The sequence below is a fragment of the Pteropus vampyrus genome, unplaced genomic scaffold (genome assembly GCF_000151845.1).
Source record: "Pteropus vampyrus isolate Shadow unplaced genomic scaffold, Pvam_2.0 Scaffold18, whole genome shotgun sequence".
Lineage (NCBI taxonomy): Eukaryota > Metazoa > Chordata > Mammalia > Chiroptera > Pteropodidae > Pteropus > Pteropus vampyrus.
This window is the reverse complement of record NW_011888799.1, coordinates 6431204-6445901: the sequence shown is the minus strand read 5'-3', so window position 1 is coordinate 6445901 and position 14698 is coordinate 6431204. Positions and strand designations below refer to the sequence as shown.

General features: G+C 51.9%; 3 protein-coding genes across 3 annotated transcripts; 2 read left to right on the top strand and 1 right to left on the bottom strand.

Annotated features, from left to right (window-relative positions):
• Positions 1 to 1483: 1483 nt before the first annotated feature.
• On the bottom strand, positions 1484 to 5201 carry POLR1C (RNA polymerase I subunit C). The gene is made up of 9 exons (XM_011354714.2): positions 5027 to 5201; positions 4829 to 4900; positions 3489 to 3596; positions 3129 to 3261; positions 2751 to 2870; positions 2508 to 2660; positions 2199 to 2348; positions 1975 to 2091; positions 1484 to 1836 (listed from the first exon to the last, which is right to left on the bottom strand). The coding sequence occupies exons 1-9, from the start codon at positions 5093 to 5095 to the stop codon at positions 1718 to 1720; spliced, it is 1041 nt and encodes a 346-aa protein (XP_011353016.1). The 5' UTR covers positions 5096 to 5201; the 3' UTR covers positions 1484 to 1717.
• Positions 5202 to 5221: 20 nt separating this feature from the next.
• On the top strand, positions 5222 to 9654 carry YIPF3 (Yip1 domain family member 3). Its single transcript, XM_011354703.1, has 9 exons — positions 5222 to 5486; positions 6099 to 6296; positions 6490 to 6596; positions 7908 to 7953; positions 8089 to 8181; positions 8338 to 8469; positions 8657 to 8770; positions 8969 to 9092; positions 9191 to 9654. Exons 1-9 carry the CDS (start codon positions 5406 to 5408, stop codon positions 9337 to 9339), a joined length of 1044 nt encoding a protein of 347 aa, XP_011353005.1. The 5' UTR covers positions 5222 to 5405; the 3' UTR covers positions 9340 to 9654.
• A 126-nt stretch (positions 9655 to 9780) lies between these two features.
• Positions 9781 to 14535, top strand: LRRC73 (leucine rich repeat containing 73). Its single transcript, XM_011354702.2, has 6 exons — positions 9781 to 11934; positions 12583 to 12743; positions 13079 to 13201; positions 13585 to 13685; positions 13834 to 14056; positions 14205 to 14535. Exons 1-6 carry the CDS (start codon positions 11663 to 11665, stop codon positions 14273 to 14275), a joined length of 951 nt encoding a protein of 316 aa, XP_011353004.1. The 5' UTR covers positions 9781 to 11662; the 3' UTR covers positions 14276 to 14535.
• Positions 14536 to 14698: the final 163 nt, after the last annotated feature.

Here is a 14698-nt window from a genome sequence, read left to right as displayed (position 1 = left end):
ACTGCTAAGACCTGGATGCGGTATCAAGTGTTGTACCTTCAGGGACCAGGGCCGGGCCAGCATCTATAGTGCTAACATGTCCCTTAGAGCTCACACATCTTGCCCTTCTATGAATAACCCTTCAGTGTGGTTTCCCCAACCCCAGGGTCCACTCAGGCACAAGAGCCACAGTACCCTATCCAGTGTCACATGATGCCATTGGCATCAAAGGATAATCCAGACCAACTAGGCTACATCTGAGAAACAGCTAGCAAAGCCACTGGTCTCTCCTAGGACTAGCTGAGTCCAGGTGCCTTCAAAAATCTCATGGTCTTTCAGATCCCTGGTCACTTCTCTCATGGGCCATTTCCAAAAGAAAGAAAATATGCCTTCCCATCACAACCCGTATTGTGAGTCTCCAGTCTGTTCTCGAGGTCACTAGATGGTCCTATAACCCTGAGGTCATTGCTGGCAATAGATAGGCTTAATCCATACAGAAACCATATAGTGTCCATGTGTTTTGCACAAAGAGGCCTGTCATCAATCCAGTTCACTGAGGACTGGGTGGAGCAGTGTGGACTGAAGCTATAGCTTTTAGCTGGTGTTGGCCCCCAGACAGGGGAGGCTTGGGAAGACACAAACCTGGGGGAACAGAACTTTGAGTCGGGCATAACTTTCTGTGGCACCCAGGGTGGTGCTTTGGGCTTCTTGTCAACTGTGAAGGCCATCTCAAAGCATGTTTCCCTCCAAACTTACTAGCTGCCTACTCCTCTCTCTGGTTGGGGCTGTGGAGGGCATAGCTGTATTTATTGTGTTGTACTATTTTTAACATCTTGTGACTTCATGCTAGAAGTTTTCTATTGTTTATAGAACCTTTTTGTAGAAACATTAACTCTAAAGCACATCTGCATGTCAGTAAAAATCTCAGTTTCATACAGAAAGAGTTCATCTGTCTTTTTCAAATTAGTGATATACTCCAGGGTCACCATTCCTCATGAGCATCTTGCAAAGGAGACAAGACAGGAAGAACTGTGTCTGACGGACCTGCTCTGTTAAGCTTTCTGAAATAGTATGCCAGCTAGACAAAGATTTCTGTTCCTTACACACCGAGACCAGATAGCCCAAACCACTCTGGTGTCATCACTGGAAACCACTGGACCTGACTCAGGGACTGCCCAAAGGGAATTGCTGTTCTTCCTCGTGTGGCTCTTGATAACAATGTGACTTGACTGTTAAGGATCATCCTATTTTCTATCAGCAACTTTCTCCATTATCCAAGAGATAGGTTAAATGGTGCACAGTAATTTTGTACAATCTGATTGCCCCCAGAAAACACCTCAATTTGGCATTTTTTCATGAAGCTTCAGAAGAACTTGGCACTGACCTGCAATGACATCTGAGCCCAGTGGTCCTAACTGCTAAATAATACCAAACCTTTTCCAAGTTGAGGCCCCATATTTATGGATCAAAACTGAAGAGGTGGTCTCCAACAAAACAATTTTTGTTTGGATGTGAATGTATTTATATTAAGGCCTTATAAAGACATTAAAGTCCGATTTTATGACACATTTAACAAAATATATTGACTGTAAAAGCTGGAATTGTCCCAGAAAATTCAAGACACCTCGTCACACAGGTTTTCTACAACAGTCCTGTGGCGGCAGGTCTGAACCCAAAATCTTCAGCTTGCCTCAGGAGCATCCAAGCTCAGCCATGCCAATAAGTCTGGTTGCAAGCCTCAGTCCATCTGAACTGCATCTAGTTCATCCAAGAATCGCTGACACTTCCCCATCAGTACCTTGATGGCTTCACTCACCAGCACATCTGGTGGCAACACCCCTGTTGACTCGACAGAAACTGGAAACCAAAGAGACGTTTTAGCCCAGTTAGGGCTTGCAAAAGCTCCTGTACAAGTTATTGCTAGATTCCACATCTGGGCTCTGCAAGGAAACTAGCACCAAAGAGCTGCTCCCCACTCCTCAATTTGATACTCACAGATATAATGGTCCCGAACCCGAGCAAGCCGTACAACCTTCTTTAGCTTCTCGTTCCGGAAGACTTCTCTGCTGAAGGTATCTAGCCGGGGATTGGCAACTCTGGCCACTTTTTTACCTAATGAAAACAAACTGTATACATGAACCCAGAGTTTTTACTTCTCTGCCACCTTCAAAGAAAATATATTTTAGGTCCTGACCAGAACAGCACCCCAAATACCATACCTTGGACTTCATGCACCTCAATAACACCAGGTGAGAAGCACCGGCTCAGCTCCTCAGCTGCCTCTCCTTCCACAGGCTCAAGCAGAGTGATGTCTGGCAGAAGCCTATAACTGGCTGTTGCCACAGGTGAAAATTTGGCATGATCTTTGCCTAGAGGGAAATCAAGAACCTGTGGGAAAACTCTTCACGTTCCCAAAGGCCCATTGGCTTTCTGCCTGTCAGTGACATCTTACCTAAGTCCCTTAGTCACACCTCACCCCACTGTATTCGAACTACCTTCCTGCCCAGGGCAGCCCACAAAGCTCTTACCAATGCCCTTGACGCAGTGCATGAGTAGGTCAATCTCCTGACCAGGCCTCAGCTGAGCAATGAGAATATCATCATGTACCGGTCGGATAGTACCTTCTGGGAAGAGGTCAGCCTGATTCCCCAGGGGGACCCATGTCATGTGCCTGGTGTACACTAGAGAAATAAACACATCAGAAGACCTCAGTCCCTAAAACTAGCACCCACCAACAGGTGGGCCGTCTTTCTCAGCCTACCAATACTCACCTTTGTGGTTCACATAGAGTTCATTGGGGTCAGAGGAATCTTTAGCAGCGTGGGGGTTCCGAGTGCACCTGACTTGCAGCCGAAACTGCAATGTGTCTATTTCTGTGCCTTCTTCATCTCCTGCACAAAGGGAGGAGGTGACAGCTCTTAAAGGACTACTGGACATTTGAATGCCAGGCACCATGCTGAATGCACTACATTTCTCATTTAATCCTGACAAGGGCAAGTGTTCTACAGATAAGAACAATGATGTACCCAAAGTTCAGAAACTTGCCCAAGGTCATACAGTAGTTAATCCAGGACTTGAACAGGCAATCTGGTTCCAGAATCTACTCTGCAGAAGAGCTGCCCCCCTTTTCCCAAAATTTCATTTTTCACCTTGGTTCCGATATTCAAAAAGACGGGGATCGGCATGAATGGGAATGAGCCCCAAGCGATGAGCAAGGATCTCATCCTGGACAATGGATGTGTTGTTGTACACCAGGACCTTTTCCACAGCCATAGTTGGCACCTGCCCAACAAAATAAAATCACTCATCTACAAAGACCCTATTATCTACTCCCTGCCTGCTAACATAAGAGGACACCTCTTCCTTAAAAAATGCTTGATGAAAAGTTTACGAATGAACAAGAGGAATGCTCAGGAATACTGCAGGAAAAATAAACCCTGAGACAATTCTACAAGTGAAGTAATGTCATGGTTTCCTCACTAAATACCCATCACCATACCCACCAATACCTCGGCTAATAGAATGCGTCGAAAAGCATTGGCAATAGCTGCATCAATTCCCACCATGTCAAACTCCAATGAGTTTTCATCCATGTGTACCACATCCACACGAAAACTCTAAAGGGACAGGAAAAATATTAAACTTACTCTCTGTATAGTCAATACGTCCAAAAACCTCTGCCCTCTGCCCAGATTTCCTTTTCTCCCCAAATCCTTAATTAGTTTCTTAAAAAGTCTGTTTTTAACTTCCATTCATTTAAAACCCTCTGCAACATGGCTTCCATCCAGACTATCCACAGAGGCTATTCTACCAAAAAACATGCTTCCATAATGCTTAGTCCAGAAGACATCTTATTAGACTCCTGTTGTTGCTGGCATTGTTGACATGATCCTTTTTCACACTCTACTGCCTTGATTTCTGAACACCAATCTTCTAGTTCTCTTCTTTCTCTGATGAATCTTTCTAAATTCTCCATCTTCCACCTACTGCATAAATATTACTATTCCTCGAGTTTTTGTTTTCTGAAAACTATTTTCCAACTTTTCTCTCCAGGGTGACCTCAACCACACTCATGGTTTTAGCAGCTATCTGTACTGACAACTCCCCAAATTATATTTCACTTCTGCTCTCAATTCAAACATATATTCTGCTCCAGCTTCAGGAAACTAAATGCATCATCATCCTCGAGATCCATTTCTCATCAATAAATGACACCATCATCCATCAAGGCAGTTCCCCAAGCTGGGTCATTTTACAGTGCCCCCCACCCCGCCCCCGAGCCCATATCAAAGCAATAACCAAACTTACCTTCTATTTCCCCTTTGCTTTATCACTTACAGCGCCTAAAATGCACTTCAATCTTGCCTACCACTCATGCCAACCCACTTTACATTTTAGCAATAATGAACTGCTTGGATATTCCGGCAGCACCGTTCACACAAGCCTTTTCTAGTTTAGCTTCTGTTCTTAGTCCCTCCTCACTCTTCGCTGTTCTCAGCTTCTGCTCATGGTTCAAGACTCAATCTGGATGTCATCTTCTTTAGGAAATCTTCCAAACCTCTGCCCTGTTTACCGTTCGAGATTAAGTGCCTCTGCGAGATGGGACACACCACCCACACCCCAAATCACTCCTGGTTGTCCTTACTGCTATCAACCGCCTTTACCACATTATACTGGGATCATTTCGCACAACAGCAAAAGCCGTGTACACGGAGCGCCTGGCACATTGCTCAGTAAACGTCTTATGAACAGAAAACCCCAAGGACAGCTTCTGAGCCACAGGCTGCTCAGATCACACGGCCTGGGTCCGATCCTCACACCCTTTTCGGACACCTCCGGCTCTACCCACCTTCTCGAAGCGGTCCTGGTCCCAGGCATCATCATAGCCCGAATAGTTACCCGGAAAATCAGTGGTATGAACCTAGAGCAAAGAGAACCGAGTCTGTCCGCGAAGGGGCAGCGAGGTCAAGCCCGTCCCCACTCCGATCTCAACTCATCCCTGTTCCACTCTCATTTCTCCTCCCGAGCTGAAGGCCACAAGGCTTACATTGCGAACGCCGAATTCCCCTAGAACCACGCGGCTCCGCATTTCTTCCACTGCCCGGGCCGCCGCCATCTTTGATTCCGCCACGTGACTAGGATAGCAACTGGCGTGTGCGTTCTAGTCGCCCTCCTCCGTCTCCGTGGCAACGCACCACTGCCTGGAAGGTTAAATATCGCGAGACTCTACCCCTTCTCCATCCACGTCCCCAGCTTCCGGAAGTCAGTTTTGGCCAAACATCCGGGATTACCCTTTTTGCGTTCTGGCTCATCCCGCCTCTCTTTCTCGACCCTGGACCTCTCCTTCCCTCGAGCCCACATCTCTCCTAGTCCCCGACCACGCTCGGGACTAGCTCGGGCTACGGCGACGGGAGCTCTCGAGGGACATGGCAACTACGACAGCGCCGGCCGGCGGATCTCGAAACGGGGCTGGCCCGGAATGGGGAGGGTTCGAAGAAAACATCCAGGTAATGGCCCCAGGGCTCCGGCTGCCAGCAGCCCCAGGGCCAGCAATCGTACTGAAGTGTCGTGGGGACTCTTCCTTGGGCCCTGGAAATCTCCATTTGCAGCACTTTTCTCTCCTTTGGGTCTTCGTGCACACGAAAGTCAGTGGGACCAGTGCTGACGTGAAAGGGCCGGACTTGTACTCTAGTCAGAGGCCCTCAGGTCTCTGGGCCCACCCGCTCTTGCTTCCGGGACAAGCTAGGTGGTCGGTCAGGGTCAGGCATGGCAGAGGTTTGGGGAGTAATGCACTGGCTAAAACCATACTGTGTGTACAGCTTTGTTTTGGGGTTGGGAAAGGCAAAGAAAGTGGGCACTTTTGCAACCCTTTGAGGCTTTGATGGGGAAGGTAGGAGAAAGACATGTATGGGAGACAAGGAGTAGGTTTCCTAGGCTAGAAAAGAAAGCCAAATAATCAAAGTTCTGAGAGCAAATGAAGGGAAGAGAGTGGCATGATCTATGGTGACTCCAAGCCATATCCCCAGCAGTGGAAGAACAAAGCCCCAAGCCCAGGGATGACAGAAAAAGACTTGATGGAGCAGAAAGGTCTTGCACACTAGGAGCTATTGTTTTCACAGGGTGGGGGCTCAGCTGTGATTGACATGGAGAACATGGACGATACCTCAGGCTCCAGCTTCGAGGATATGGGTGAGCTCCATCAGCGCCTTCGTGAGGAAGAAGTAGATGCTGATGCAGCTGCTGCTGAAGAAGAGGATGGGGAGTTCCTGGGCATGAAGGGCTTTAAGGGACAGCTGAGCCGGCAGGTGGCTGATCAGGTGAGCAATACTGGGTCCCTGGCAGGTGGAAAAGTATACCTAGGAGGCCACAGGTTCTGGAGTTGGCGTTGGGGAAGGTTACCCCAGGTTGTCTAGTTAGAACTATGTAGAAATCCAACAGAAAATAAGCAACAGGCCTTAAAGCCAAGAATCTCACAATACCCACCCACACGACCCATTTTCCTGTCCTCAGATGTGGCAGGCAGGGAAGAGACAAGCCTCCAGAGCCTTCAGCTTGTATGCCAACATCGACATCCTGAGACCCTACTTTGATGTGGAGCCTGCCCAGGTGCGAAGCAGGTGAGGATCCTTCTGACCCAAGCTGCCCTCCTCATACCTCGTCCTTCATCCAAACTACAGTCAGATACCAAGCTCTTAGACTCCCCTCTTCATTACACCACTATCCCTCATCAACACATCTGTACCCCAGCCACACCATTCCTCTTACCAGTCTGGAACAGGACATGGTGTTAACACATTTCCTTCTTCCTCTTCTCCATCTAGTAAGCTACTCATCTTCCCTTAAAACCTTGCTCAAATGTCACTTTGTTACCCATTCCTCAACCCCACTCCCAGTTTGTCCTTTCCTGGTACTCTCAGAGAGCTCCGTGTTTTCCTCTAACAGATAACACTTCAGCAGTGCTGTACTTTCTTATTCTTGCGTCTGTCTCCCCAGAGGCTTTCTCAAAAGTAGGCTCTGTTTATCTTTCTATTCCCAGCACTAGAAAAGTCTGTGAACCAGAATATTAGTACATAGTTGCCGAATGAGTTTTCAAGAATTAGATTTAATCTTGGCTTGGTACTTTGTTCATAGTTTAATTTAATCAACGCTTACCAAATACTTAGTATACTCAGCAAGTACTTATTAAACTTTTGCTCTGTGCCAGGCACTGCACTAGTTGTGATTTAGTGGTGAAAAAAGAGGGGAGCCTTGCCCTTGAGTGCAATTACAGTACAGCACTCATTTGCCATGAAGAGACACACAGGAGGGACACTTGACCCACAGTAGGCTGGAGGTGGGACAGGGCAGGTTTCCCAGAGGGGCTAAAATCTAGCCAAAGTACTACTAGGAGTTAGCGACTTAAGAAGAGAATGGGGAAGTGACTTATACTTTTATCCTTCTACCTGGAATTTTCATATCACTTCAAATATATTTCAAGAAAATGCTCAGTGGTACCTGGAGGAATGGTAAGCAGAAAGAGGCAGGAGGCACACTGGTTCCCTCAAGTAACACCTTTCCTTCTAAACCTTTCCCAGGGCTTCACCATCACAGTTCGGAATTCTGGGCATTCTCTGCCGAGGTTTGCCTTTTAAAGGGGATCAGGTCAAATAGGTAAATTGTCAAGCCCTCTCCCAAGACCCAGCTGGGCTCCCTGAGTTCCCCATATTGCTGCTGCTTCAGTCAGCACAGCATCAGAGGGTTGTCCTTCCTAGAAGCATTTTTAGGGGCAAGGAAGTGATTTCCTCATTCTTTATCTTTACTACCCTCTTCTTCTTTTACCATCTAGTATGTTCTCTGGAATTAGAGAGATAAATAAGATTCAGGCCCTCCAGAACTTCATAGCCTAGTGCCATCTCTGCTCTCATCTTTCTTCTCCTCTCCTCTCCCAGGCTCCTGGAGTCCATGATCCCTATCAAGATGGTCAACTTCCCCCAGGTGAATAGGGGTAGCATGACTGGAACAGCTGGGGGAGGCACTAAGGCAGAGGGCGGGGCCACCAGGCAAAGCTGGGGAAAGAATAAACTAAGAGCCATTCTACCCTCCATGCTGAATGAGTTGGTATATTGACAGAAAATCGCAGGTGAGCTCTATGGACCTCTCATGCTGGTCTTCACCCTGGTCGCCATCCTCCTCCACGGGATGAAGACCTCTGACACCATTATCGTAAGCAGGACAGAAGACTTTGGGGGGTGGCTGAACTGAGTTGAAACCTGCCCAAGGATAAGATGATGGAGTGAGTTAGAAGCATCCCTGAGGACAGCCCTGGGTGAAGCTGAGACCATTGGCCTCCCAGGACTAAGTAGAGCCTTCACCCCACAGCGGGAGGGCACCCTGATGGGAACAGCCATTGGCACCTGCTTCGGCTACTGGCTGGGCGTCTCATCCTTCATTTACTTCCTCGCCTACCTGTGCAACGCCCAGATCACCATGCTCCAGATGCTGGCACTGCTGGTAAGGAGTCTAGCATGGTGGTGGGCAAGGGTGATCTTAAAAGAGTAGCCAGGCCTTGGTCTGCATTTGTCCTGGGGCCCCAGGGCCTGGAGTGAGGTCAGTGGACTGTTTATTTCTCAGGGTCTTCATGATGGTCCAGAGGCCAGCCAGCCTGAGTGATTTCCCTTTCCACCATCCTCTTTTCTAGGGCTATGGCCTCTTTGGGCATTGCATTGTCCTTTTCATCACCTATAACATCCACCTCCATGCCCTTTTCTACCTCTTCTGGCTGCTGGTAGGGGGGCTGTCCACCCTGCGCATGGTAAGCTGGGCAGGAAATTTCCAGGGGTGGGCTGTGCTCCTGAAGAGTTGGAGAAAGCAGCCCAGAGCTTGGGCCAAATCCCACAAAAGGATCCAAGTGGGAGGGAAGAGCCCAAAGATTGTTCTGCTCCGGGAAGGAGTATCTTCACACCGCTCACTTTGGAGCCAGGCCCTCTAAGCTGTATTCTTGTGGCTCTAGGTGGCAGTGTTGGTGTCACGGACTGTGGGCCCCACACAACGGCTGCTCCTCTGTGGCACCCTGGCTGCCCTGCATATGCTCTTCCTGCTTTATCTGCATTTTGCTTACCACAAGGTAGTAGAGGGTAAGTGACAGGAGGTCTGGATATGGAGGAGGGGAAGAACAGCTGCCTAGGGTAGGACCCAGCCAACTCACGCTCACCTTCCATCCTCTTCCTTTCAGGGATCCTGGACACACTAGAGGGCCCCAACATCCCACCCATGCAGAGGGTCCCCAGAGACATCCCTGCTGCAATCCCTGCTGCTAGGCTTCCAGCCATCGTGTTCAATGCCACAGTCAAGGCTGTTGTGGTGACAGTGCAGTCACACTGACCCTACCTGAAATCCTTGGCCGGCCCCTTTTTCCCCAGCTGCTGAGTGAAGGAAGATTAAAGGACAGTACTGATGACATGTGTCTCTTTGATGGGGTCTGCAGCTTAAACCCCTCCTTTGAGGCCTGTCGAGGCTTCTGAAGGGCACAGGACCAGGAACTCCTGGCCAGGACTGCAGGGCTCTGCAGCCGGTGCAGAAAGTGGGTCAGCACCTCTGAGGCCCTCTTACCACCTACCCCTTCCTTTCTCTTTCTCTCTCCCACATTGTCTTGCTAAATATAGACTTGGTAATTAAAATATTGATTGAAGTCTGGAACTGCAGCTACTGCTCCAGTGGTCCCCCCACCACCCTGTTTCCTATACATTTTTCTGTTTTGTCAATGGTGGTAATGTTACATGTTCCCTTATACCCTCAGGATGTAAGGTGGGAGAGGTAGAAAGTAGGTGGGACAGACCAGACTACACTGAAGGCAGTAATTGAAATAAGGAACCTGCCCCTGAGGACAGGGGACCCATGGAGCCGCGGGGAAGCCTCAAACACAAGAACCGTAAATCTGTTGGAACAGTGTACCCAGCATGAGTTTGGGCTCAGCTGCACTCTTGGGACATGAGTGTTGAAATGACCATTAGACGAAACTTCCAGACCCAACTCCATGTCATTAAAAGACACTTATGCGTTGGGTCATTAATGTAGGGATAATTTTCCTGTGGGTGCTCACATTTGAGCCAAACTTGCCTCCGCCTTGGTTATACTGGGGCCAGAGGGACAAAGCTCTCTCTTCAGTTTTCTCTGTCCTTCCTCTTTGAGATGCAGGTTACTCTTAAAAAAAAAAACCCACCACCACCCATTTAATCTGCTTCACTGGTTAACAGAGGGAATAGAATTTCTGACCTCTCTTCACTACTTATTTTTAAAAAATCACCACCCTCGTAAATCTAGGTCAGCATCTTTCCTTCCTAATAAAAAGGCCCTTCATTTGCCTGAGGTGACCGTATATTCTGAGGCCCACACACCATCACCAGTGGACAAATCTCCCAACAGCACTGCCCACACTGTACGGTGTATCCTTCCCGAAAGCTCCAGCCCACTTTCCACGGTCCTACCACCACTTAAGGTCGCTGATCCTGGCACCTTGTTTATCTTGGCTATCCCAGTTTTAGCGGTTCTGCGACCTCAAGGCATCAGCAGTGCCCTACGCACCTGGAGAAAGCGGCATCAGCATCTTGCATATACCCGCGGCTCACCTGCCCCAGGGACTCTGGGGTTCCCCCTGTGCCTGGTAGTTAAGGCCGCTCTGCCCCGCCCGGCACCTGGGGCCGCCATCTTGGCGAGGGGCCCGCGGGGAAGTGCACGTGGGCTGGAATTCCCGCTCACGCTGTGCCTCCCATCGCGGGCGCGCGGCGAGGCCGGTATTAAAGGGCCGTAGAGACTGAAGCAGGATCGGAAGGTGTGCCTGGGTTCCAAGTGAAGGCACCGACAGGAACGACAGGAGAATGGGCAAAAGAATGTGGTCATAGCCTCAAACGCCATCTCCATGTGACGCGCCTCCATTCCACGCTCCCAACCCCTGATGGCCTCAACCCAACCCTGCTATCTACTTTCTACCCGTTGTTTGGCCCCGCACCCAGAGGAAGAGCGTCCCCACAGCTACTGAACCACCCAGTGCACGCAAACCTCGTGGGCCCGCGTGGCCTAAGCCAGGCAGGGGGCGTGGCGAGCGGTGGTGACGCGACCGTTGCCATGGGAACTCGCCGCCTGCTCTGGCTTTGGAGCCGAAGCCTGAGCTGCAGCCCGCCGCCCTCCAGCCGGCTGCCGGCCTGCCCGCTTCGGGCTCTCCCTGCCGGCGCGGTGGAAGAAACCGGGCTGGAGGAAGGGAGAGAGAGGATGTGGCCTCAGAGCGGGTATCGGCCCCGCGCGTCCTAAGCCGAGACCCCTGAGACGCCGCCGCCGCAACCGCGAGGGACGAGGACAAGCGCAGAGCAGCACCCGGCCGGCTGCGGATCGCGCACCCCGGCCCACGGCTCAGACACGGACGGCACGGTCCGCCCCGGCCCCAGCGCCGCGCGATCTCAGCCCGGCGGGCGACCTCCGCGCCTCCGCCGCCCCGGCCGGCTCCGGCCCGGGGCCCTTCTCTCTTCGCCGCCGCCACCACCGCCGCCGTCGCCGCCACCTCCGCGGCCACCTGAGCCGCTGCCGCCACCTCCGCCCCCGCTCCGACCGCGACCCCAGCCTGGGCCTCGACCTCAGCCCCGACCCCGCCCACAGCCCCACCAACCTCGCCCGCGGCCCGGGCCCCGGCCCCGGAGGCCCAGCCGTGGGTACGATGCTGCCCAGCTCCATTCAGATTTCAGGGGAGCCGCTGTCAGGCGCCGAGGTGCGGGACATCTGCCGCGGCCTGCGCGACAACGCCGTGCGCCTGCTCTCCCTGCGCGGCTGCCGCCTCTGCGACCGCGACTTCGGCCGCATCTGCCGGGCCCTGGCCGGGGCCACGTCCCTGGCGCAGCTCAACCTTAACCTGGGCGTCGTGTCCAGCCCCAGCCGCATCAAGCAGCTGGCGGAGGCGCTGCGGACCAACCGCTCCATCCAGTCCCTCTTGTGAGTGCGCTCCCTCGCAAGGGGGTCCCAGGCACTGCACCCCTCCTTGCACTCCTCTGCCACCTCCTCTTCCTCCACACACTTTCCTGTACCTCTTTCCACCATCCACCCTTCTTTCCCGTTACACATACCCCTCATCTCTCTGCCCACCCTTCTACAACACCCTCCAAGCACATCCCTTCTCTCCAGACTTTGCACACGCAGCCCCACCCCAAAGGAGACGGGATACCCACATCTTCCTGGCGGGGCACGTGTACCTCCCTCCTAATCACCCTCATGGACTTCTGGGGGCAATCTTCAGTTCCCAGGAAGGAACACTTCCCTGGGAACTAGATTCCCCCTGCCCCTACATTCTACCTACTGAGGAGTCCTAATCCACTACCCACCCTCTTTTCTGTGCTCTGTCCTGGGTCCCAGTCTCTATCCCAGAAAAGAAACCGAATTCTACTGCTATCTGTATTCCTTAGGATCTAGAATTTTCTTTCTCCCTTCCCAAGGCTTCTCCCCAGTGCTGTGACTGAGTGCCCTCCTCACCTCTAGAGCTTACCTAAGGGAAGGTTGAGTTGATGATTGCAGTAACCCCTTCCCCCTCCAGATAGAGTCGATGATTGAGATAACCTCTGCTCTCTGGTCTCACCCCGCCCCCAGCCTACATGGGAGTCCCCTGACAGATGCAGGGCTGGCCTTGCTGAACCCAGCCTTGGCCCTCCACCCTGCCCTTGTGGCTCTGGACCTGGGGGACTGCATGCTGGGTGATGAAGCCATCAACCTCATCTGTGGCCTCCTCCCGCCAGACGGGGCCAAGTCTGGTGAGCAGGGCCCTGCCGAGGGCATGGGGCTGGTGTAGCCTTGATGAAAAGCTAAGTGCAGAGGGCAGGGGTGTGGCCCAGAGCTGAGGGCTCTGACAATATGGGAGAGAATGTTTTTCCTAAATCCTCTCAGGAAGGATTAGGGGCTGAGCAGGGTGGAGAGTCTGGAATCTAGGTTCCAGTGGGCAGTGAATGCATGGGTCTCTCTGGAGTTTGGGGGGGGGGCGGTTAGTGGCTCCCAGCCACTAGGGACACTCCAAAGACCTAGGGCAGGGTAGGGGCTTAAGGAGGACCTGACCTTCTTCATCCTGGCTTCTCCTTACAATGTTGCCCAGGCTTGAAGGAGCTAACGCTGAGTGCCAACCCTGGCATCACCCCTAAGGGCTGGAGCCGCCTTGCCATTGCTGTGGCCCACAGCTCCCAGGTCCGCGTCCTCAATCTGGACTACAATCCCCTCGGTGAGGCTGAAGAAAACCCCTTTAGATTCTCACCACTCCATCCCCATCCAAGAACTTGGGACCATCAGTTGGCATGGTAACCCCCACACTGGGGAAAGGAAACATGGAGGGGAGGGGTCTGGGAGGTAGTAGAGGAGCCACCTGTTTGTAAGACCAGATGACCAACAGGTAGATCAAAGCATCCATCACCACCCAGGACTTGGCTTGCTTCATGCATTCACTCACCAATCACAGTGCTCTCCTCCTGGCCACTTACCAATTGTATTTCCTGGCCTGGGGGTGGGATCTAAGATTGTTAAGGCAATAGGGAGGCTGTAGGGGAGGAAGGGTTAGCAGGCCTGTGCATAAACTCAGGTGTGTGTGTGTGAACGCTCTCTCCTCAGGTGACCATGTGGCAGGAATGTTGGCTGTAGCTGTGGCCTCCAGCCGTACCTTAGAAGTCCTAGACTTGGAGGGCACAGGACTCACCAACCAGTCAGCTCAGGTAAGACATATTCATGTTTGGGGAAGGCCAAGGGTTGGGATAGAAGTTAGCCAGAGTGTCTGTGTACATACATACCAAAGGGGTGGCAGGTTGGATTCGTAGCCACCTTAAATGTGTTTATCCTTTTCCATATTCTTCTCTACCCTAGACCCTGCTGGACATGGTAGAAAATTACCCCACAGCTTTGCGGAGCCTGGTGTTGGCTGAGAACAGCATTAGTCCAGAGCTGCAGCAGCAGATCTGTGACCTCCTTTCTGAGGGAGAGGAGGAAGAAGAGGTGGCAGGAGGGGCTGGTGACACCCAGGAACGAGAGAAGGGACGGGAGCCTGCTGCCCACCAGAGGGGCAGCAACTCCTGGATGTGCCCCAGTGGTAAGAGACCTGTGGGTTAATTGGAGCTAGTTCTGAAGAGGCTTGGGAGCTGAGAGAGTGGTTATGGGAAAACCTAGTCCACTTCTCTATTTGTGGTCCCCAGTGGAAGAACGAATGGTGGTCTGAACGCCCCTCTGCCTTTCCACAGATCCCAGCTCTCAGATGGTGCTAATGACGTCGGGACTAGGGGACAGTCTGTTGGCTGAGACCGAGATGTGACTCTCCACTTTGGCTTCTGTACATCATTACACTTGTCTATGTCCCCAGCACCTTGCTCCAGATATCAGGATCAGGCCCTGGGGCTTGGGAGGGAGAGGGTTGCATGGGGCTCTGGCAGCTCCTGGTAGTGTGGTGGGAGGCTCTGGTAGATGTAATGAACAATAGCCTTGGGGGCATTTGAACCCAAGGAATAGTTCTGGACTCGTTGGCAGCTCTGGCTGCAGCCCGCTGGCTCGGAAGAGATTTTATGAACTCTACAACCTGGCGTGTGTCTGTGGTCACTGGGGCTGGCAGTAGGGGAGAAACTGGGACTACCATTAGGCACCATTAGGGGGCAGTGCCATCCCACACCCAAGCATCTTCTGGCCCCAAATGTCTCAAACAGGTCTGGCTTGCAGGCCTTGGACTTCTCAGACCTGGAGT